At 45.7% G+C, this 22,042-nt stretch overlaps 1 protein-coding gene across 1 annotated transcript in view; it reads left to right on the top strand.

Moving 5' to 3' along the window:
• Window positions 1-21,415, top strand: part of FTO (FTO alpha-ketoglutarate dependent dioxygenase) — a 372,431-nt gene extending 351,016 nt beyond the window's left edge. The window contains exon 9 of the mRNA XM_082607937.1: window positions 19,044-21,415. Coding sequence (XP_082464063.1) covers window positions 19,044-19,197 — 154 coding nt within the window. The 3' untranslated portion in view covers window positions 19,198-21,415. The remainder of the gene's footprint in view (window positions 1-19,043) is intronic.
• The last annotated feature ends 627 nt before the right edge of the window (window positions 21,416-22,042 follow it).

Here is a 22,042-nt window from a genome sequence, read left to right as displayed (position 1 = left end):
AGGTTACCATATGACCCAGCAAGTCCACTTCTAGGTATAAACCCAAAAGAATTGAAAACAGGGACTCAAACAGATGTTTGTGTACCAATATTCATCACAGCATTATTCACAATAGCCAAAAGGTGGAAACAATCCAAGCGTCCATCAACAGATGAATGGATAAACTAAATGTGTAATATACATGCAATGGAATATTATTCAGCCATAAAAAGGAATGAAATTCTAATACATGCTACAATCTAGATGAACCTCGAAAACATCATGCCAAGGGAAATAAGCCAGACACAGAAGGACAAATATTGTATGATTCCACTTATATGAATGGTCTAAAATAGACAGAACGTAGATTAGAGGTTACTGGTGCCATGGAAAGGGGGGGATGGGAAATTGCAGAATGAATTTCTGTTTGAGGTGATGAGAAAATTTTAGAAATATATACCAGTGATGCTTATACAACATTGTGAATGCAGTGAATACCACTGAATTGTACACTTAAAAATGGGTAAAAAGGCAAATTTTACATTATATAGTTTTTACCACAATAAAAAAAAGTGAATGGAACCAGGTATAGAATTTAAGCATATCATCTAATGTTCCAAAGGTATCCAATTAAGGAACTAAAAATACAGAAAAACACTATTTGCTACATAACAGATCACCCCAAAACATAGCAGCTTAAATCAACCACAGTTATTATTTCTCATATAAGTCTCTGTTCTTCTGTGGGTTGACTCATCTGGATAGAAGGTTCTTCTGCTGGCGTCACTGAGGGTCTTACCTGGGACTGCAGTCAGATAGCAGCTGGAGCAGAAAGGCCGGGCTCAGCTGGGGACTCTGGGATCTCTGGGCCTCCATCTCTTGACGTGGCCTTTCCGTGTGGTCTCTCCTGCAGGATGCCCAGACTTCTTGCAGTGAGGCTCAAGATTCCCAAGAGCACAAAAGCAGAAGCTGCCAGGCTTTTTAAAGGAACTGTTCTAATGTCACCCGTGCTGCAATCTATTGTTTAAGTCAGAGGACAGGGAGGGCCAGCTGAGCCTCAGTATATGGGTGAATCCTGGAGGCGTGGTCCGTTGGGGCCATGTTTGGAGGCTAGTTACGACAAACACCATTCACACGTGCACAGGATAAGGAGAGTCCAGTCTTCATGTCACACTGCAGGAAGCCAATGGATAATACCTGAAGTTGGAAAATCAAGGAATAGGAGTGTGTGCCTATTAGTGAGAGACAACAGAAGGTAACCACCATTGGAAACAAATCCAGGGGTGGGATGAACTAGAGTGGGGGACTCTTACTTTTTCACTGTATAAACCCTTCTGTATCATTAGGTTTAAGACTGTGAGTGTGCACTGTTTCAATAACATGGTAGGGTAGTGGTTGAGAGTATGACTCTGGGACCAGACCGCCTGGGCTCATATCTTGGCCACATCACTCACAATCTCTGTGACCTTGGGCAAATTGTATTACCACTCAGTTCCTCACTGTTCCCATCTGTGAGATGGGGATAAAAATCATAACCTCATAGGGTTATGAGGATAAAGCACTTAGAATGCCATCTAGCAAAATGTAGATCCTCAAATAATGTTAGCTGTTAACAATTATAACATTAAAAAAGAAAAAAACAAGCAAACCCACAGTTGAAGTAGGCATCCCGAGATTCTAGTCTCCTAACTCTGCCACAAATGAGTTGAGCAAGTCTGTTAACCTCACCTTAAAACTGAGAGGGTATAAGCTAAGATGAGCTCCTAAGAACAGAAGTTCTGTCAAAGCTGAAGTCCAGAAGAGCTAGCCATGACTGTCAAAAATTACCTCGCTGCAGTGGTTGAGAGTCCACCTGACGATGCGGGGGATGCGGGTTCGTGCCCCGGTCCGGGAGGATCCCACATGCTGCGGAGCGGCTGGGCCTGTGAGCCATGGCCGCTGAGCCTGCGCGTCCGGAGCCTGTGCTCCGCAACGGGAGGGGCCCCAACAGTGAGAGGCCCGTGTACCGCAAAAAAAAAAAAAAAAAAAAAAAAAAATTACCTCGCTGAAAAATGAGACTCCCCTCCCTTTTAGGAGAGAGCTTCAGATTCTTTACAGCTGAACCTGTTCCTTTATCCTCATACTATACCCACTATGGAGGCATAATTCACAGCCTTACTCGCTGCCTGTCCAAGGACCTTCTCCTGGGAAAGAACTTTATAAATCATTTTAAGTTAGTGGCCATAACTCCCAGGTGCTTACATGAGACCAAGTGGAAAAGGACATTAACTTGGAACTAATTAAATCGCTGCTGGTCTGTATTTGCTGTCCTCCTGAACGAATCTCTCCCAGAAGGCTGGTCCTGTGGTCAGCCCTGGGTGAGACTGTAAAGAAGGTAAAATCGGGCTCCCGAGGAACAACCCCCCTTCCTCTCACCCCAGGGAAGTCAGAGCTCATGTGTTTCTCTGCCCTATCAGGAAGCAGCATGATCTCTCTGAGAGGTGACTTAAAATAGTCTCCTCCTTAGAAGCAGTTGCATTTTATTTTATTTTATTTTTATTTTATTTTTTGCGGTACGCGGCCCTCTCACTGTTGTGGCCTCTCCCGTTGCGGAGCACAGGCTCTGGACGTGCAGGCTCAGCTGCCATGGCTCACTTGTTGTGGCCTCTCCCGTTGCGGAGCACAGGCTCTGGACGCGCAGGCTCAGCGGCTATGGCTCACGGGCCCAGCCGCTCCGCGGCATGTGGGATCTTCCCGGACCGGGGCACAAACCCGCGTCCCCTGCATCGGCAGGCGGACTCTCAACCACTGCGCCACCAGGGAAGGCCAAGCAGTTGCATTTTAAAATGCCTTTCCTTCTTTTCCCCATACAATTGGGGGGGGAAAAAAGAAATGAATGAATGGTACACTTTCTGGCATGGGCTGGAGGCCAGAGCAAGAATTATTTTCGGAGGGAAGGCTATCCTGGAACCTGTCCCTCGTACCACGTGGGCAGGTCACCTGCCAATGATGGCACTTCCACACACGACCCTGGCCCTGTAACTTACAGGTGGGTGCCTTTGGGCACTAGGACCTGGGCAAGTCCATCTCCAGCTAGAAAGAGCAATTTAAATTAGGAACAGCAAGTTCCTTCCCATCTCACTGGAGCTCCCCTATCAGCTAGGGCTGTGGAGAAAGCATAATGGCCCCTCAGTCTGTGCCAACTCCCAGGTGGTCTTGACTGCAAGACCGTTCTTGCAGAAAGTGTAAATTCTAACTTAGCAGTCGGCTGCGAAGCCTGGCTCCCTAGCAGGCCAGGCATGGGGACAGGAGGTGACAGCCGCTAATCAGGTCCTTGCTGTGCCGTCCTGACTCACCGCCGAGCCCTGGCCTGTTCCTAGCTGACCCTACTCCTGTCATGCTCAGCAAGAAGCTCAACTTCTCCATTAATCAGCCTGTTCGCAGGAGCCGGAAAGGTGACTCGTAACAGGCCTCCCGTTCCCAGCCTCCTCTGTAATGACATTCTGCACAAGCAGAGTCATTCTTTGATTCCCTCTGACCTTCTGGATTTTGGCAAATGAGAAGGTGCCTGGGATCCACGGTGAGGGCCTAAGGGTGTCTTTCCTGCAAAGAGACACTTTCCTCTTCCACCCCCACCGCCTCCCCCATCTCTCACGGGCACGAGCCAAGGACTTGGCCTCACTCATTTTCCCTGTTGGAAAAAGCCTTCTTCCCAGAGCCAGGGGGCTTTGGGATGAGGTGGCCGGCACTGGTCCACACATGAGTATTTACCAGAGGTGACTCCGGGGGTCTGTGGCTGCCTCGCCTTGACAGATGAGAAAATGCTGCCTAAGTGCCCTTGCCAAGGTCACCCCACAAGCAATCACTGGCGCTGGGAGAATGCGCTCACCCCAGACAGTGAGGGAGCTACAGGCCCAAGCTGTCAGAGCCCTGGAGTGGGAGACTGCACCAGCCCGTGGAAGACCAGAGCATACAAGACTGTAAAGTAATAAATAGATGATGGCCGGTCTCTCTGCCTTGCTTGCTCCTCGGAGATGCCCGGGTGGGAACGTGGTGGCTGTGATGATTAATGAATCAACCCACCCAGTTAACCTGCAGTTTGGAAGCCACGTGCAGCCCTAAGGCAGTCTCTGGGCTACTCATCCTTCCTCTCCAAGGCGCCAATGGGCTTTGGCCTGCTGTTGGCAACGCCGGCAGCCCAGCAGAAACTTCAGTTGGAGGATTTCAGAATTTGGTCCGCTTTCTATTGAAGTGCAATTTTTAAAAAAGTCCTTTCAAATCCAGTCATTTTAGAAGCAACCCCTGCGCTGACTCAGAGGTCTGCTCAGTCTTCCGTGGCTCTCAGCATCTAGGATTACGCCTTCTTCCTCAGCCTCAATCCATGGCCCCCAGAAGTAAATGAACAGCCTAAATTGGATGTGAGTTGCGTTCTGAAGATACACATCAGGTGAACTTAGGAGTTAGGGGAGGCTTGGGCGGTACTGCTTCTTTTCTCTTGCAGCACAAAGGGGAACAAAGCGTCCAAGCTGTGGGGATGGTCAGGCTCAGCGCTGCCCCCTCCCTCTCAGCCGGCTTTGGGTCGGGGGTGGGGGTGTGCTCAGGCCAGGGAAGGGTCTTAAGGAGGGTATTTTGCTTCATCCACAGAACACTACGAGTAGGTTGAGCATAGACGTTTACTCTCATGAAATGACCCAGTTCCTAAAAAAGTGAGAGGTTTTCTGCAAACTATGGGACTAGATCCTGTCACTTCCCTGTTTAAAGCCTCCAGTGCTTTCCCATCTCGCTGAGAATAAAATCAGTCTGTACAGTGGCTTCCAAGACCCTGGTCCTCTCTGACCCCACCTCCTTCCTCCCTTGGTCGCCCTGCTTCAGCTACAGTGGCCTTCTTGCTGTCCCTTGATCAAGCCTGACTCATTGGCACCTAAAATCCTCTTCCCCCGATAGATGCCTACTGCTTCCACTCCAGCCACAGCCCTTCCTCCCCACCCCCATTCGCTCACTTACTCATTTCCTGTTTGATTTGCTCCAGAACATTGATCCCTAGAAGACATTACCTTAATGTCTATTTGCTTACATTGTGTGGCAGAGAACACTAGTTTCTCATCCTGCCCTCATCCTTTCCTTCTTCCTGAGTATAGAATCCCAGTTTTAATGGAGGAGAGAAGAGGGTAGCACATCCAGTTAAAAACCTACAGGGACTTACTTCCCTGGCAGTCCAGTGGTTAAGACTTTGCACTTCCACTGCAGGGGGCATGGGTTCAACCCCTGGTCGGAGAACTAAGATCCCACATGCTGTGCAGCCAAAAATAAACAAAACTGTAAAAAAAAAAACCCAACAAACAAAAAAACCCCTACACTTCGCAGCCTCTTTTGCAGCCCAGGGGCTGAGTTCTAGTCAGTGACACGGAGGTGGAGGTTGGTTGGCTGTCTTCCTTAGAAAGAGGAGGTAAGGGCATGTTTTACCCCTCTCTCCTTTCTCCCGCTCCTGCCTGGGAAACCAGATATGGTGGCTAGAACACCTGGACCATAAGGTGACCTCAAGGATGGCAGCCATGAGCTAAGGATGGCAAAACAAAAAAATAGATGCAGCAGCCTGGGTCCTGGATGTCTCAGGTGTACAGCAAAGTGATTCGGTTATACACATATATATGTATATATCTTTTTTTTTTTTTTGGCTGTGTTGGGTCTTCGTTGCTGCACACCGGCTTTCTCTAGTTGGAGCGAGCGGAGGCTACTCTTCCTTGCGTTGCGCAGGCTTCTCACTGCAGTGGCTTCTCCTGTTGCAGAGCACAGGCTCTAGGTGCATGGGCTTCAGTAGTTGCAGTGCATGGGCTCTATAGTTGTGGCTTGCGGGCTCTAGAGCGCCAGCTCAGTAGTCGTGGTACACGGGCTTAGTTGCTCCACAGCATGTGGGATCTTCCCGGACCAGGGCTCGAACCCGTGTCCCCTGCATTGGCAGGTGGATTCTTAACCACTGCACCACCAGGGAAGTCCCTATATATTTTAAAAATTCTTTTCCATTATAGTTTATTGAGTTTTCCTCCTTCTTGATCACTGAACCCAGCAGCATAGATATTGATGTGGGTAAAAGCAATTTTAATTTCTAAATGTTAGCTGCAGAAACAGCATCATTCAGTTCCTAGGGGTATAAAGTGCAGATTTGCTTTGGCTTTAAGACGAGGAAGTTTCTGACATCTTTGGAGTTCAGCGACCTTGTTAGCATAGCAATCCTGATGCCACAGTTGCTTTGACTTCTTGCCCTTCTACCGAAGAGCTACACTAAAATATAGTTTTATTCGTGTCATAAAACATCCATAGGCAGATGGAGCCATTTATTATCTCTAATCTTGAAATGGCAGCTTAGAGAATCCAAGGATTCTTGGGCTAGGGTGGAATAGTGCCCTATTCCATGGGGTCCATGATACACATATGTTATCTTAAGGGGATAAGAACTTGCCTGCAAAAATACTTTTTGGATCAGAGTAACAGTGACTGGTAGTACTTCCAATTCTACCAATAGAGGAAGTGCAGTTTTGTAGAAAAATGCTGAACTAGCAAATGACCTAAGTTTTAGTCCCAGCTACGTGTCTTAGCAGCCATGTGACCTGGAGCAAGGCCTCCACATCCTAATCTCCCCAACTGGGACAGCACCTTTATTTCCTACCCTAGTAGTGAGGGTCATATGAGATAAGGTATGTGAAGGTAAACCATAATATTTATATGTAAAATCCCAGTTTTTTAAAGATGGGAAGAACCTCAGGGGTTGTCTAACCCAAGCTTTCATTTTACAGACCTGAGTACTGATGGCCAGAAAGTCAAGATTTTGCCCAGGGTCACAGGATAGGGTAGTGGTGGAGCTGGGTCTTGAATTCCCAGACCAATTTTCTTCCTACCATATCATCCTCTTTGTCCATGGATGAGATAATGTTATTATTTCTCCTTTGGTTGTGCCTTGTGCATTTACTGTCGTTATCATAAAATTGGTGATACTGCAGATGGATTAGTCCTGCCTTAAGGAAGTACAGTTGGAAGTTCAGATGCAAGTTGCTTTTAGTCATCTGTGCATCGCACCGTATTTACTATGGCTTCAATGGGGCAGACTCTAGGCTTGGAGGATATAGCAGTGAGTACATCAGAAATCCCTGCCTTCAGGGAGCTTATCTTACACACACACACACACACACACACACACACACACACACACACACCCTTGATGGTATCAAGTGTTGTGGAGAAAAATGGGGCAGGAAAAGAAGATGGGGAGTAGGGAGTGCTACCTTGGGTAGGTAGGAAGGGGTGATGCTGCTGTCTTAGGTAGGATAGTCAAGGAAGACCTTACTGATTAGATTATGTTTAAGTGGTGACCTGAAGTCATAGGGGAGCGAGCCACATGGATATCTTAGGGGAAGAGTGTTCAAGGCTGAAGAAACAGCAGGTATTCGAGCGCTCTGGAATACCTGAGAGTATTCTTTGCCTGTTCAAGGAAGAGCACATCAGCCAATACGACTAGAGCAAAGTGAGTAATGGGACAAGTGGAAGGAGAGGCCAGAGGATGGGGGGGTGACCAGTGAGGGGGGAAGCCGTAGGTCATGAAGCGACTTGTGGACTATTGTAAGAATTTTGACTTGGACTCGGCTTTTAAACGGGTACAAAGCAGAAATTCTTCAGAAGACTGGGATGCCCTTGATCAGTTGACATTCTGTTTTGACCCACCATTTTCTCTCTAATTCCTCATTTGGACTGCCCCCCACCCCGTTGGTTCGCGGCTCCACCAAGTTTTCTACGTAAGTGCTCTTGACCTATTAGTAAATGTTCTTAAAGGAGAGAAAAGAAACAAAGGCCCAGTAGCTCCATGTTCTGTATAAGGTTAAACTAAACTTGGGAGATGCTTCTCGGCATCCCAAAACCAATTAAGCAGGTTACTTGGAAGTATTTCTAAAAACAGCAGCACAGTGGAAATAGACTGACAGGTGAGCAGATGGGAGGACCATCAACTCAAATTTATTTCACAGCTTACAACTCAAATGAGCATTCCAAAGTCAGAACAGCTGGCCTTTTATTCTGTAAGCCACTGTCCTTTGCTTTGCTCACCTCTCAAGGGTAGGAATGGATTGTGCTCCAGTGGAGGTTTGTCCATCGGTCTTTGACTTTGCAGGGGAAAACCCTTTGTAGAAAACAAGCTCTTGATGTAAATCAGATTTCTCTGTAATGTCTGCTTCTTTCATGGGTTATGAAGTTGCTGGATTCTGGAAATCGATGGCGTTGGCCTCTTAGCTTTCATTTTCATAACTGTATTCATTACCTCTGTGACTACTGTTATCTGATTCTGAGTAAATGGAATTTAACCAAGTAATCAAAAAGCAAAACTCTTCAGGTTTGCAAGAAGAAACATTTTTTTAAATGTTATAGTGCATCTGAAAATCACAGCTGCCTTGAATTTCTGATTGTAAGTTATTCTGGAATCTTTCTGAAGTCTGAGACTGTCCCGTGCAAACTTTGCTTAAGTTTCAAGCAACAGGGAAGTCATGAAATTTGGAAAGTGTTATCTTTTGTCAATCATGGTCCTTTGTGGGGTACTGTGCTGACAGAGGATGGAGGAGAGACCGTATTCTATGGCTGAAAGGAGGGCTTGATACTACCCAGTGGGGATTTTGTTCCAATAATTGCATCAAATTGGACCTTCTGCCATGTTGCAGGTATAGCATTAATATTACTCATTAAGTCATATGCCTGTATGCTTCCCTCCCAATGGCAGAGGCACTGGCAGAATATATTTTCTTCCAAAGTGTTTGTTTTCATTGTTGCCCTTTAAAAATAATGAGTTCATTCTATTCCCTTGCAAGGAAAGTTACTCTAGACTGCTTTGAAATTGTATATCTTTTGTTGAGCACCTTTCTGCAGTGGTTCCATAGCTTTGTGTGCTGGGGAACCCAACCCGGCCTCTCTTAAAACTCCCAACCAAGCTGCCTCAGACTTGATTCATATAATCGTCCAGCCGATTTGACCTTTATATTGTTACCCTTGGCCAGGTAGAAGTCATGCAAGTTTCAGATGACCCTATCATGTGACCAGAGATCAAAGGTCAGCAGCTCCTAAATGTTCAGCTGTCAAGGTAGCCCATTCATCACTCTCATTATGTAACTGACAAGCTGACAAATGAACCTGGGGATAAAATTGTTCTCAACTCTTTACCTCCTGGATTTACACCCCCGTGTTGGGCCAAGCAGTCTCCAATGTTAAGTGGTTCCACGGGCCTGCTGGAGTCCCTGAAGTAGGGGGAGGGGCTCCAGGAGTACTGTTCTCTGTGCCAGACCTTGTGAAGTCACCAGTTACCTACTTAGGGAGCCAAGTTGCGGGTCTACAAGAACTGACCCTGAGCCTGGTGTCCTCTGAAATGGAGGTGAGTTTAATGTGAGTCCTCTGTGGACCCAAAGACACCCACGTGTCCCCCACCCACCCACCCACATACCACCTTCAGCATCTTTGTGGTCCTTTGTGGTAGGTGAAGATGGTGAATGTTTTCGCAAACTGGCTCAGTCTGAAGAGTCACGTGTGAAAATTCACATGGACTGGACCCTCCTCCCGGGAGTCTAGCTTGGGGCTAGGTGCCTTTGGAAAACTGTTTATAACCAGGACCCAAACTGATTCTCTTGATGTCTATATTTTGGAACAGTACAAAGAGCTTGAGATGAGGAATCAGACAGTTTTGCCAAATCCTGACTCTATCCTTTCTTTAGCTGTGAAATCTTGGACAAGCTATTTAATCTTCTGGACCTCCATTTTCCATTTGAGGACATACGTTTCATTAGAAGACTTATACAGTGCCCAACACTTAGTAGATATGATGGGCTATTTTTAATGTTTCTATCAGCATTATTACTATTCCTTTGGTCTGAGAGGAGATGTCATCAGGGAAGCATTGGCATGAGATAGAATTTCTTTATAGTATCTCCCATAGCAACAAAAACCTCTGAAAAACTTAAAAGGGCAGAACGGTAAGGAGATGTGAGGATTACACAGTATAATTACGCAGGTTGGGAAGAAACCCTAAAGAAGGCAGCAGATAGTACAGTAGAAGGGAAAAGGACATGGCATCCCCCTGGACCCTGAAAGAAAGAACAGAGATGCCTATAAGCCATTCTGTTACCAAAAAGTATCCCTGATTTTTAGACCAGTTAGAGGTCTTGTGACCTTGTCTCTTCATCTCTTGACCCCTGGGAGGTACTGTCTGAGCACCTTACCCCTCACCCCAGGGGCCTCTCTTCTCTGGTGGAGTCTTTGCCACAGGTCAGAGGAGCTCTTAGCAGTGATCTGGAGTGGGACAAAGCCCTGGTTCCATATGTTAGGAGGACAGGGAACCCTGGTCAAAGGAAATTTCTTCTTGGATCCCAAGTAGGAACTCTAAATGTTCATTTTCCTTAAACAAAACCAGACACCCTGCTATTCATGGCTACTGGGCTATATAATATATTAATATTATATTTCAGAGAAATTATAGGTAATATTGGTGTTGAGGAGAAGAATTAGGAGCGATGAGAACCATTATTTACATGGAAAAGGGTGAGTTCCAAACATGTGGAGAGGACAGTTATTTGCAGCAGCTGGGCTTGGCCTGGGCTATTCTCTGTGCTACTCCCTTCTCCTCCCAATAAGGGAAGAGTATAGGTTCACAGTAGGTACTCCATAAACATGCTGTTTGATTGACTGAGATCTAGACAGCAGGGTTTATCCATACTGAACAGCACAATGATTTCTCGCAAAATGGCTGGTTATCCAGATGGCTGAATGGTATTATCCTGGTATTCAAAAGCATTTGGGGGATATTTGGCTTTTAGAGCATCTAAGCAAGCTCTTCTATCAGGCTTCTCCCTTCTTCCCTGAAATGTGAAGCCAAAAGTAGATTTTTAAATAACCAGAAGTTAAGTCGAGTCAAGCTTCTCAAGGGGTCATGGCTGAAAAAATACTACCTGCTAAAAAGGTATATTGACCCACCCCATCCCCCCCAAAAAAAAGCTGACCCATGGGCCAAAGTGTAGCTTTTCCTCACCCTGATGTGTGTTGACTTTACTGATCTGAGAACATTAACATGTGAGTCAGAGGCAAGAGGTTAAAAGCCTTTGAAAGAGAAAGTGAGAGTGTCCTTTGCTGGAACTCACTCAGGAGTTGGTTTTGCTTAGTGGTTCTGCAGTAGGTAAACTGAGTTATACAAATCAAACAAGCTGATTTCATACAACCACCTTAGTCAAAGTAGACCATCGTGATTCGTATGACAGGGCAGCTCTTTCTTTGTCAAGTTGTCCACAGAGCCATGATGGCAGTAACACAAAGTCCAAGAAGACAAATTATAAATGCATTCACTCACTCTTCTCTTTTCAAAGCATTTAGAGTCTCAAGGGTAGATGATTATAAACAGGTCTGCATGCTCGCCTCACCTCTAAGACAGATTATTTGGAACAAAGCCTGGTGAGACCATGAAAAACAGTACAATGGAGTAGCCTCTTACTCAAAGTGAGATTTGAAATGTGGTGTTTAATGTGGACATCATGGAGAGTCAGAATTATTCATGGAATCCCTTAAATGGTACATAAAGTACTATTAGGGAGTTAGATCCCGTGTTATATGAAAAAATACTTCTCTCTTTTTTTTATAAATTTATTTATTTTTGGCTGCATTGTGTCTTCATTGCTGCATGCGGGTTTTCTCTAGTTGTGGCGAGCGGGAGCTACTCTTCGTTGTGGTGCATGGGCTTCTTGTTGCGGAGCACAGGCTCTAGGCGTGCGGGCTTCAGTAGTTGCAGCACATGGGCTCAGTAGTTGTGGCGCAGAGGCTTAGTTGCTCCGTGGCATGTGGGATTTTCCCGGACCAGGGCTTGAACTCGTGTCCCCTGCATTGGCAGGCAGATTCTTAACCACTGTGCCACCAGGGAAGCCCCAATACTTCTCTTTTAAACACTGGAATAACTCTGTGTGGCAAGATGCTGAGATTCTACTGGGCCCAGAGAAACTAAGAACGGAGAACATGCAGGTCCCACATTGGTCTCGAGCTCCCTCCAAAGCACAGAAGGCCGTTGAGTTTGTTGCCCCTTTACATCATTATTTCCCCCTTTTTTCATGCTGGTCCTGGCAGTTGCGTTTTTCAGGTTAAATGTAGATTTGATGTGATATCACATCAGGGTTTTCTACTTGAGTGAAGCCTCTTAAGCCTTGGTGCTGGTTTACACTGTGATGTGGCTGATACCCTAAAACAGCCTTCTGTTTGACATGAACCAGGATGACAGTCAACTCCTCACTGTAAGTGAAAATTCCAGGAAAAAACTCTGACTTGGAGAAGACTGGATATTTTCTGATGAAGCTGTGAGTCTAAATTGCTCTAGTCTTTTGGGACTTTCCTGGCGGTCCAGTGGTTAAGACTTCGCCTTCCAATGCAGGGAGTGTGGGTTCGATCCCTGGTCAGGGAACTAAGATCCCACATGCCTCGTGGCCAAAAAACCAAAACATAAAAAACAGAAGCAATATTGTAACAAATTCAATAAAGACTTTTAAAATGGTCCACATGAAAAAAAAATCTTAAAAAGAAAGTGTGATGTCTTTCACACTTATTTTTTTTTTAATGTATTCTTTTTAAGGGCTATGTGATATTTCATTATCTGGATGCACATAGTTTATTCTTTTTTTTCACACTTATTTTTAAGCATTACAAGCCCCCGTCCAACGTTGCCTAATCTGCTGTGTTTTAAAAATAGAACTTGTGTCACATAGGAAAGGGCTACATTTGTGCAGTAGTCTACATATTTTAAAGGGCTTTTATATACACTATTTAATTTTTATCTTCACAAAGTCCAGTGAAGCAGGGAAACATGAACTTCATATAACAGTTGAGGAAACTAAGAGGTTGGGAGATTTTTCTCAGGGTCACTCCAGGAATACAGTTGACCCTTGAGTAAATTTGAACTAAGAAGGTCCCCTTATACATGGGGTTTTTTTCAATAAATATAGTCAGCCCTCTGTATCTGTGGATGCAGAACCCAAGTATACGGAGGGCCAACTGGAAGGGATTTGAGCATCCATGGATCTTGGTATGCAAGCAGGGGGTCCTGGAATGAGTCCCATGAAAATACTGGGGGATGACTGTATAATTAGAAGTAGTTTATGCTCTTAAAAGATGAAGATGTATCTTTTACTTCTATAGATGATAGATGCTTATGCTATGAGAACCTCAGAGTCATTAGAATGGAGAGGAAGTTTTGTCAGTCATTTGCTGTAATTATTGTCACAGGAACATGAAAAAAAAAAAAAGCATTTTGCTCCTTTCTTTCCCCGGAAATGGTTTGTAATCTCCTGAATATCTACGTTGGGCAAGAATAGCTAAGTAATCAGGGGATAGCACCCATTGTGGTCCAAATGGGAATCCATGAGAAAGATGGAATGTGGGGGAAGGGGCAGCCAGCCAGTTGTCCAGGGTCTGCGCGCAGCCCCACTCTCCCACCTGCCATTGGATTAACCTGGGGTAAGGCAGCCCTCACGTCAAATGTGGTTCAGATACCTACCTCTCCATCTCTCTCAGGTTATTGTGAAAATTGAATAAATCAGTGCTGCATATTAAGATTCTTCGGGACGCTTAAACAATGTACAGAATGTGCTAATTTTAATCAGGAGTTACTCTCTTTCACATTAAAGAATTCTCTCTTAGGAGTTCGGTTTTTTTTTTTTTTTCTTGTCTCCTCAATGGCCTGTGCTTGGTAACATTTCTCCATCAAGTTCTAGTTTTTTGTACTTTTTTTTTTTTAACGCTTGTTTATCCCAGTGAATCTTTTAGCAGGAACCATTTCTCCCCAAATCTTTATCATTTCATCAAGAGTAATGGAAATGTTACCTGTCCTTCTTTATTTGTTGCAAAATTTAGGGACGAGGAGGAAGACCGTACATGTTTTCTTAAAATCAATGGCCAGCACATTACTGTAAAACCTATTGATTAAAAACACAAAGTATAATGTTAGTCATTTAGTCTGTGAAGTGATGCAATAAGGGAAGAAATTTATTCTCTGGCTCTTGCATTAACCTTTTATTGACTACTTGCATACCCATAATTAACACACACTTTAGCTAAAGTGGTTAATTTCAGCATGGCGACCAGTGTTCACTAATGTAGCTGCGGTCCTCATCCTCCAAATGTAAGTGTAGCCCTGGGGGAATCAGCAGGCAGTGGGGCCCCGCGTGAGTTACACCTGAGAGAGGAGAGGAGGGGAACCTCTGGACAGTCGGCTGACAGGCCAGCCAACGTGACACCTTTCGGCTGCTTCCTATTACGTCACTAGGTCATTCAGGGAGAACCATTCCCAAGTAGCAAGGGTTTTGAGGGTAGCTATAGAGTCCTTTGAGTTGAAATAATGTGAATTTGGGAGGGAGGGAGATGAAGCATATATTATTTTCCATTGCTCCCCTTGCAATGCTGCATAAAAGGAACAGGGTTTTCTGAGTAGATCTGAGTTTATTTGTTCACCCTTTAGGATGGGAGTAGAGAGCACAAGGTTGAAAGGGGAAACTGTAACTTTCTTACTGTTTAGCTAAGTTTCTTACTGTTTGTCTGGGTTCAGAATGATCTGCTATCCTTGATAAGGAAATTTTTAGGGAAATTTTTTTAACTTTCTTTAGAAAGGTCATCCAGCTCTGGTCATTAAAACTGGCTTATTTTTGCGCAAAGGCCAGTGTGGATGACACCAGCGCACTCTTGTTTTCTGGGTAGAAATTTGTCCCCAGTGGAAATATTATTGGAATCAAAAACAAAAGCCAGGGATTTCATGCTTTCAACTCAGATGATCTCTGCACACACTGTACTGTATCAGCAGCATCTCAGTTTGCAGAGAGGACTATCAACGTGCACTTGGCAGGCAGGGCCATGGCAATGGATGCTGTAGAAGGCAGGAGGTCACTGAGGGGTGGGATGCATGGCCAGCATATCAGCCAGGACTCTTTGGGTTGCAAGTGACAGAAAAACCTAACTCAAACAATAACAAGCTCATGCAACTGAAAAAGTGTAAGCATACCTAGCTTCAGGTGAGACTCAATCCAGCTACTCAGACCATATCACCCAGGACCCAGCCCCTTGCTGCGTGGTAGCAAAATGACTATGGTGGTTCCAGATTACGCATCCTAATAGTTCCCAGGCCAGGAGAGAAGAAAGTCTTTTCCCTTAGTTCCCAGACCAGTCCTTTGATTTACTCTCTCAATCTTGCCCTGGAGTGGGTCACGTGCCTCCCCTAACCTACTCCCTGTGGCTGGGAGAATAGGTTGTGCTGATTAGATTAAACTAGTCAAGGCTCTCCCCTGGCTGTAGAGGTGGAGCCAATCTCACTCAAACCACGTGGCCAAGCACAGGGATGGGACGGATTCCCCACAGGAAACTTAGAGTCTTCTTTGTGGGAAACTTGGGAAAAGACACAAGACAGCCAGTGTCCACCACCGTCAGGACTCCTAAAACATTTCCTAAGAGAACTCAGGGCCCCTTGATTTTGTGAGAACTACAGAGTAGGCGTGCTGAGCAACAATCCAACTTTACTTCCGAGAAATGCCAAGTCAATCTGAAACAACTGCCGCTCAGACAGTCCAACGACAGCACCTTTTATGAATTCTGGGTCTTAGGAACAACTGCTAAGTCTTTCTAGATCTGAGCATCTTAGCCTGTCACTGGAGAGCTGTAGCAGCTTGAATACATAAGCCTCAGCGTCCTGGAAGGTCACATTGTGATAGGATTCAGCCACAGGCTCAATCTGATTCAAGCCAGAAAGAGCTGCTTCTGGATCTCCAGAGCTTCCCCCCATCCAGAGGCCACCCAATCAGTTAGCTGAAGGGAGGGGACAGTGACAGGTACAATAGGCAGCCCTCTTGTTGGTATCTCCCATTGTCACTGGTACTCGTAGTAGAATTAATGATAGCAACTATAGTATTTGAGAATTATTGAGGGCTGACCATGTGCCAGGCACTGTGCTAAGTATTTCACGTGTGTTAATCCATTTAACCTCCACAACAAGCCCATAAGTAATGTACTATCATCATCATCACCATCATCAGTATTCCCACGTGACAAGTAAGAAACTGAGGCTTGGTGAGGTTAAGACGCTTGCCCAAGATGTCATGCCCCAGGGAAGCAGCAGCTCCTGGTGTCCAGAGAACGTCTTTACCACTGTGCTTCCCCATCTTAGGAAATTAAGATGGGCTTCCCTGGTGGTGCAGTGGTTGAGAATCTGCCTGCTAATGCGGGGACGCGGGTTCGAGCCCCGGTCTGGGAGGACCCCACATGCCTCGGAGCAACTAAGCCCGTGCGCCACAACTACTGAGCCTGCGCATCTGGAGCCTGTGCTCCGCAACAAGAGAGGCCGCGATAGTGAGAGGTTCGTGCACCGCGATGAAGAGTGGCCCCTGCTCGCCGCAACTGGAGAAAGCCCTCGCACAGAAACGAAGACCCAACACAGCAAAAATAAATAAATTAATTAATAAACTCCTACCCCCAACATCTTCTTAAAAAAAAAAAAAAAAAGATGGAAGAGAGGCAGAATGAGTGAATTGAGCAGGAGAAATTGAAACCCAAAGGGAGATACGCCTTCAAGTCATTCTCAAGCCTTTTCTTTTTCAGTCCCATCATCCGGCATGATGTTGAATTGGACAATGTGATTTGAGTTGGGGGCGACTGTGCTTCCTCGCAGGTGAATACATTACCTCAACAGCAAGCCCTCTGTGGGGCGCAGTCGTGACCATTGAGAAACTGACAAGGAGCACTGGGCATTAAAGGAAGTGTTTTAAAGTGATCTTGAAAGATCTGAATTAAGGCCCTGAAGAGACCAAACAAGGGGTTCTAGCTCTAGCCCGGAGGGAAGCAGTGGGTACGCACAGCTCCTAGCCTCTCAGGGCCGGCATGAGAAGGAGGTAGTACCCACACCAGCTGGTCCTTCCATGGGAAGAACAGTAGAAAATCAGAGCACTTCACCCAAAAGAAAACTGGGTGGGCTTGGGAAGCTTGTGCAATACAAGTGTGAGTGAACTTCTGCAGCAGGTGTTAACATTTTTAATACTTTCTCAAAATGAGGGGGCAAAACCCACTGCCAGGTGAAAAACCATCTCTGTTGACTTTTGACAAACCTTATGCTATTCGAGGTGGATCAACACTTATCACAGCCCTTTAATCTGCCAACCAGGGTAGTGTGTGCACAGATCATTTACCCGCCGTGAGATGGAAATGCTCAATTTGGAATAACTCTCCCTACCTGGTAAATTGAGCCTTACCCTCTGATTCTGAGGCAGAGAGAAAGAACAATTTAAAAAGCTTTGCAGAGTTCCTTTGTAATTAGTCGCAGCTTCCCTTGAATATGAATTTCCCCCAGCCCTTTCATGTGATTTAGAGACCGTCTCTAGAACTGCAGAGATGCACCCACTGCAGTGAGCGGCAACTTCTCGAACACCTATTATTATTAAGTAGTCTGCAGAACGTGCCTCTGTCCTTCAGTTCAGTGTGGGCTTATCAGTGCAAACAGTTTAATATTTATGCTAAGAGGATTGTCAAAAGCAGCTTCTGTTGCTTTAATTCTTGTTTTAAATAAATAATGAGAACATTTAAACACATTACTCTTCTTGGGGCCCTGAGGTCAGCTAATCTTATTATTTATGAAGTGATGTGCTACATAATAGTACTTAGTGCATGTTAACAGACGCTATTATCAGGGCCCGATGCGGAGAGCTGAAGATATATTGGAATGTTATGTGTAATGTACGACGGATTGAGTGCACAGGATGCCGGTATAGCAATTAACCACCCGAGAAAATAGGTGTAAAGTTGAAGTATGTTTTCCCGTGGGGATCCCCTCACCATTAATAATTCCCCAGAGGAGAAGATGTCCTTTAGTTAGGAGCCTGCTCGACCATCAGGCTTGGAAGTAGGTCCAGGATGGTCCATTCTTTGATCTCTTCATCTTAGTTAGCCCTACATGGAAGACAGAGGATGGGTAGGACCCCTTTTTAATTGATTTAGAGAACAGTGCCAAGAAGGTCAGGTGGGGTGGGGAAGGACCATGCAACTCTCCCAGATGTACTCAGAGTATTTCTGAGTACATCTCAGAAATACTCAAGAGTATTTCTCTTTGTTGCGTGCAACGGTCACCGCCACGTGCTCCAAGAAAGTAGAGAAATTGTTCGTTTCTTATTGCAGTATGTGTTTTCTTCTGTCTGATCCTCACTTTTCAGATACACAAAGCCAAAGCCACTGAGTTTTCCCAGACCAATTTCCAATAAGCTGTGGTCTTTCGGCAAGGTAGATGCCTGCCAGGGTGCGATGATGTCGCCCCAACTTTTTTCCTACGAGGCTATAATTTAGTTGCGTATGATAATTAATTTCTCTACTATTGATGAATAATCCATTTAATAAAAACCGTGATTTAAGTGTTTTCCTTAGGGAGTCACTCTTGCTAGCCTCTTAATTTAATTTTGTGGAAGTTTTCTCCACCTATTCATCAGTGGAAATGATTATTAACCTCTATTTGCATATATCCTTATAAATCGGTCTCTCCTTGGAGTGCCTTTTTCTGAGCACAGCAGGCTGGGACACTTGTAAATCTCTGGGATCTCCAAAGTCAATCCCCGTCTGTAATATTGTTTAATCTATTCTTGGACGTTTTAATGCAGTAAATTCAATTTAATCTTTCCCAGTAATCTAGTAATACATGGAAATCCCACAAACATTTAAATCTGATAATGGCTTAATCACACACTTTAAATAACAGTTGAGATAATGAAAAAATAATTCACCATTTTAAAGGCAGAGTAACTGAATTTCCCCGATGATTGGCTTCTACAAAGCCATTAGAAGTAATACAGATCTGGGCATTGGGAAAAAAAGAAGTTCCAGCGCCATAAAGAACAATTCTCCCTTCTTATAAACACACCTGCTTTCTGCTGCCCAAACTCACCCTTGGTTATCATCACCACCGTCATAGCGGATCGTCACTGGGGCATTTGGCAAAGTTGCCCCAAGTTGCCCATGAGTTTGGGTCTTCCAGGCATTTCCTCCCAGGGATAAACTGCCTATTCTTACTCTTTCAGGTGCCAGTCCCGAATTGCCCGAACTCTACCCGCGGATCAGAAGCCAGAATGCCGGCCGTATTGGGAAAAGGATGATCCTTCAATGCCTCTGCCGTTTGATCTCACAGATATCATTTCCGAACTCAGGGGTCTGCTTCTGGAAGCCAAACCCTAGAGAAAGAGCCCAAGTCTTAGGTGGAGGAGCAAAGGCTGTTTTTGACTTCTCTCCTCCAACCTTGTCATGGGCTTAGGCAAGGGGATTATGGGTAGACTGGGCCTTGGGATTGTAGACCCTGGGTCCCAGTTGGAAACAGCTAGGGGAATGGAGCCCACGAATATTAAAATGTTTAAAAGTGACACAGTGTTATAGTGATTTGGTATTAAACAAGAACCTCCAACCCCCAAAGCTATTCCCCGCTTGGATTTTTAATGTGAGCCATTCCACTCCCAAGGCCTGGGAAGCGACCAAGGTGAGCCTGGCCTGTGGCAAAACCTAACCTACTTTCCTCCTTCCCAAACCTTTGAGAGACTCTGCAGGGGATGACTCTCAGGTCCTCTAGGGGAAGACCGAATTTAGAGACATTTAGCCCATTTTCTCACCACACCCTTTAGAGGCTATGCTGTTCGGTATGGTAGCCACTAGGTAGATGGAGCTCCTTAAATTTAAATTCCATTTTAATTGTAATTAAAAATTCAGTTCCTCAGTTGCACGAGCTACATTTCAAGTGCTTAGTAGCCGTGTGTGGCTAGTGACTGCTGTATTGGACACAGAACATTTTCATCATTGTAGAAAGCCCTCCCAGACAGCACTTCTATCAAAAGTTTGAGAGCAGGAGATTCTGTTTTCCCGTTCTCTGTAGCTGCTCTCCCCACAGGCGAAATAAATTAAAAGAGAAATGCCTCGTTGAAGAGTAGCCTCTTTTCCTTCTCTAGGACAGCCTGGGTTATGAGCCCTGTACTCTGCACATAAGAATGGAGCAGTGTTGAAGATTAAAATAAAGTTGACATCCTGTCTTTAGGAAGTTTCCCTGATCTAATGAAAGAGACAAAGTCCTATTTACGTGGCTTCCTGATTTTAGCCAGCATACTACATGTTGTTTTATAATTCCCCCATTCGCACATAATGATGGGTAGAATTGAGGCTTGAAGAAGAACCCTAGTGCCCATCCTGATGATGTTGGGGCACCAGAGAGACGATGATGTTGGGGCACCAGAGAGACGATGAAGAGGTTAAGACTTGGGCTTTGGTTTTCGAGTGCCTGGATCTAAATGCCCAGTAGCTTGTGACTTTTGGTGTGTTACTGTGCCTTGGTTTTCTCATCTGTATAATGGGCATACTATAGGCACCAACTCATAAGGTGAAGATGAAATGAAATAACTTAGCTGCAGACTTAGAACAATTTCTGACACATAGTTAAATACCCAGTAAATATTAGTATTATTATATGTCAGTAAGTGACCTGCTGTAGGCATTTTCCCCTCCCTTCCTCAATCTTGGTGCCAGTTTTGTCTTGTGATGCCCTGAACCCACTTCTCCCTTTTGTGCCTGGCTCCCGACCTTTGGTGACCCTGGAAATCATATGAGAATAGTTAGCCCCTCTGCCCAGCCTGTCACCTTCTTTGTAGTTGTTTGCAGTGGTTGGAAAGCTGAGGAGCTTTTTTGCCCCTTGAGAGGTGCGCCGAGAACCAGGCTCTCTCCCGCCAGCAGAATCTCGCTAGTTCACATGGAGTCAACCCCAGGGAGTTCACGTCACACAAAGCAGGCGGGGTTTCCTCATCTTGAGACTCTTCGTAGACATTGGATGAATTCCCTGGTGTCTTTAAGCCTCAGTCTCCCCGTCAGTAAACGATGAAGCGCTGCCTCTCAGGGTTGTGGGAGAGACTAAATGAAATCACGTAGGTAAGGAGTGCAGGGCACGCAGAAGTCACTGGCCGGGCAGCCTCGGGACCATCTAGCCTAGTGTTTTATTTCACACACACACCCCAGTGTCTGTTCCTTGTCATAGTTCACTAGGTGCCAATATTTAAAAATTGGGAGATTTCATGTAAAATAAAAATGTGTGCATCCTCTTCAGAATTCAGAACATCTGGCAGCCCTAGGCCTCCACCCTGGCATGGCAAAGAGCTAGGTAGCGCCCGCTCAGGCAGGGCGTGAACCTCTGTGGCCCCCGTTGCTCCCAATTACCATTTATTGTGAACCTGACTGGCGTGACGCCTTTGTGTCAGCGCCCTCCAAAACTGCTTGCTTGCATCCCTAGAGTAGAAATGAATAATAACGTTGAGTGCTTACCCCAATATATGTGTATTACTATCGAGCTATATTTGTGGACTGCTTGTACTAATGGGTCATGTACATCATAAAACATGCATAAACAATAAAAATACTGAAAGGATGAGATAAGAAACCAAGAGAGGTCCTGCTATTTTCTCCTTGCACACCAGTGGGTGGGCCTGCTTCCTTGGCCTGGGGGGGCGCCCAGGTGGAGAGAGTCCTCGGAGTCCTGCAGGTGGGGGAGGCTCCAGGGGTTGGAGAAACCACTTCCAGGAGTGAATCCGAAAGGTGAGATCACATTTGCTCAGAAGAACTGGTGGCTTTCACTAAGCATGAGCTCATTGTGTTTAAGGGTTACATACACTCTCTGAGGAAGTTCCAGGTGGGTAGAAGGAGGAAGGGCAAGAGGTGATTTTAAAAAAGGGGCGGCTTCCCTGGTGGCGCAGTGGTTGAGAGTCCGCCTGCCGATGCAGGGGACATGGGTTCGTGCCCCGGTCCGGGAAGATCCCACATGCCGCGGAGCGGCTGGGCCCGTGAGCCATGGCCGCTGAGCCTGCGCGTCCGGAGCCTGTGCTCCGCAACGGGAGAGGCCACAGCAGTGAGAGGCCTGCGTACCGCAAAAAAAAAAAAAAGTGGGGGGGTGGCTGCTGGGGACGCTGACAGCTCGGATCCTGCTCCTCCCCTGTGAACTAGTAAAGAACTTTCCCTGGGACAGGGGCCATGTGTATGGTGGAGGAGAGGGAAGCTT

The sequence above is a fragment of the Mesoplodon mirus genome, assembly GCF_964341445.2.
Source record: "Mesoplodon mirus genome assembly, chromosome: 19".
Taxonomy (NCBI): domain Eukaryota; kingdom Metazoa; phylum Chordata; class Mammalia; order Artiodactyla; family Ziphiidae; genus Mesoplodon; species Mesoplodon mirus.
The sequence above is the reverse complement of the archived record's forward strand: the minus strand, read 5'-3'. Positions and strand labels throughout refer to the sequence as shown.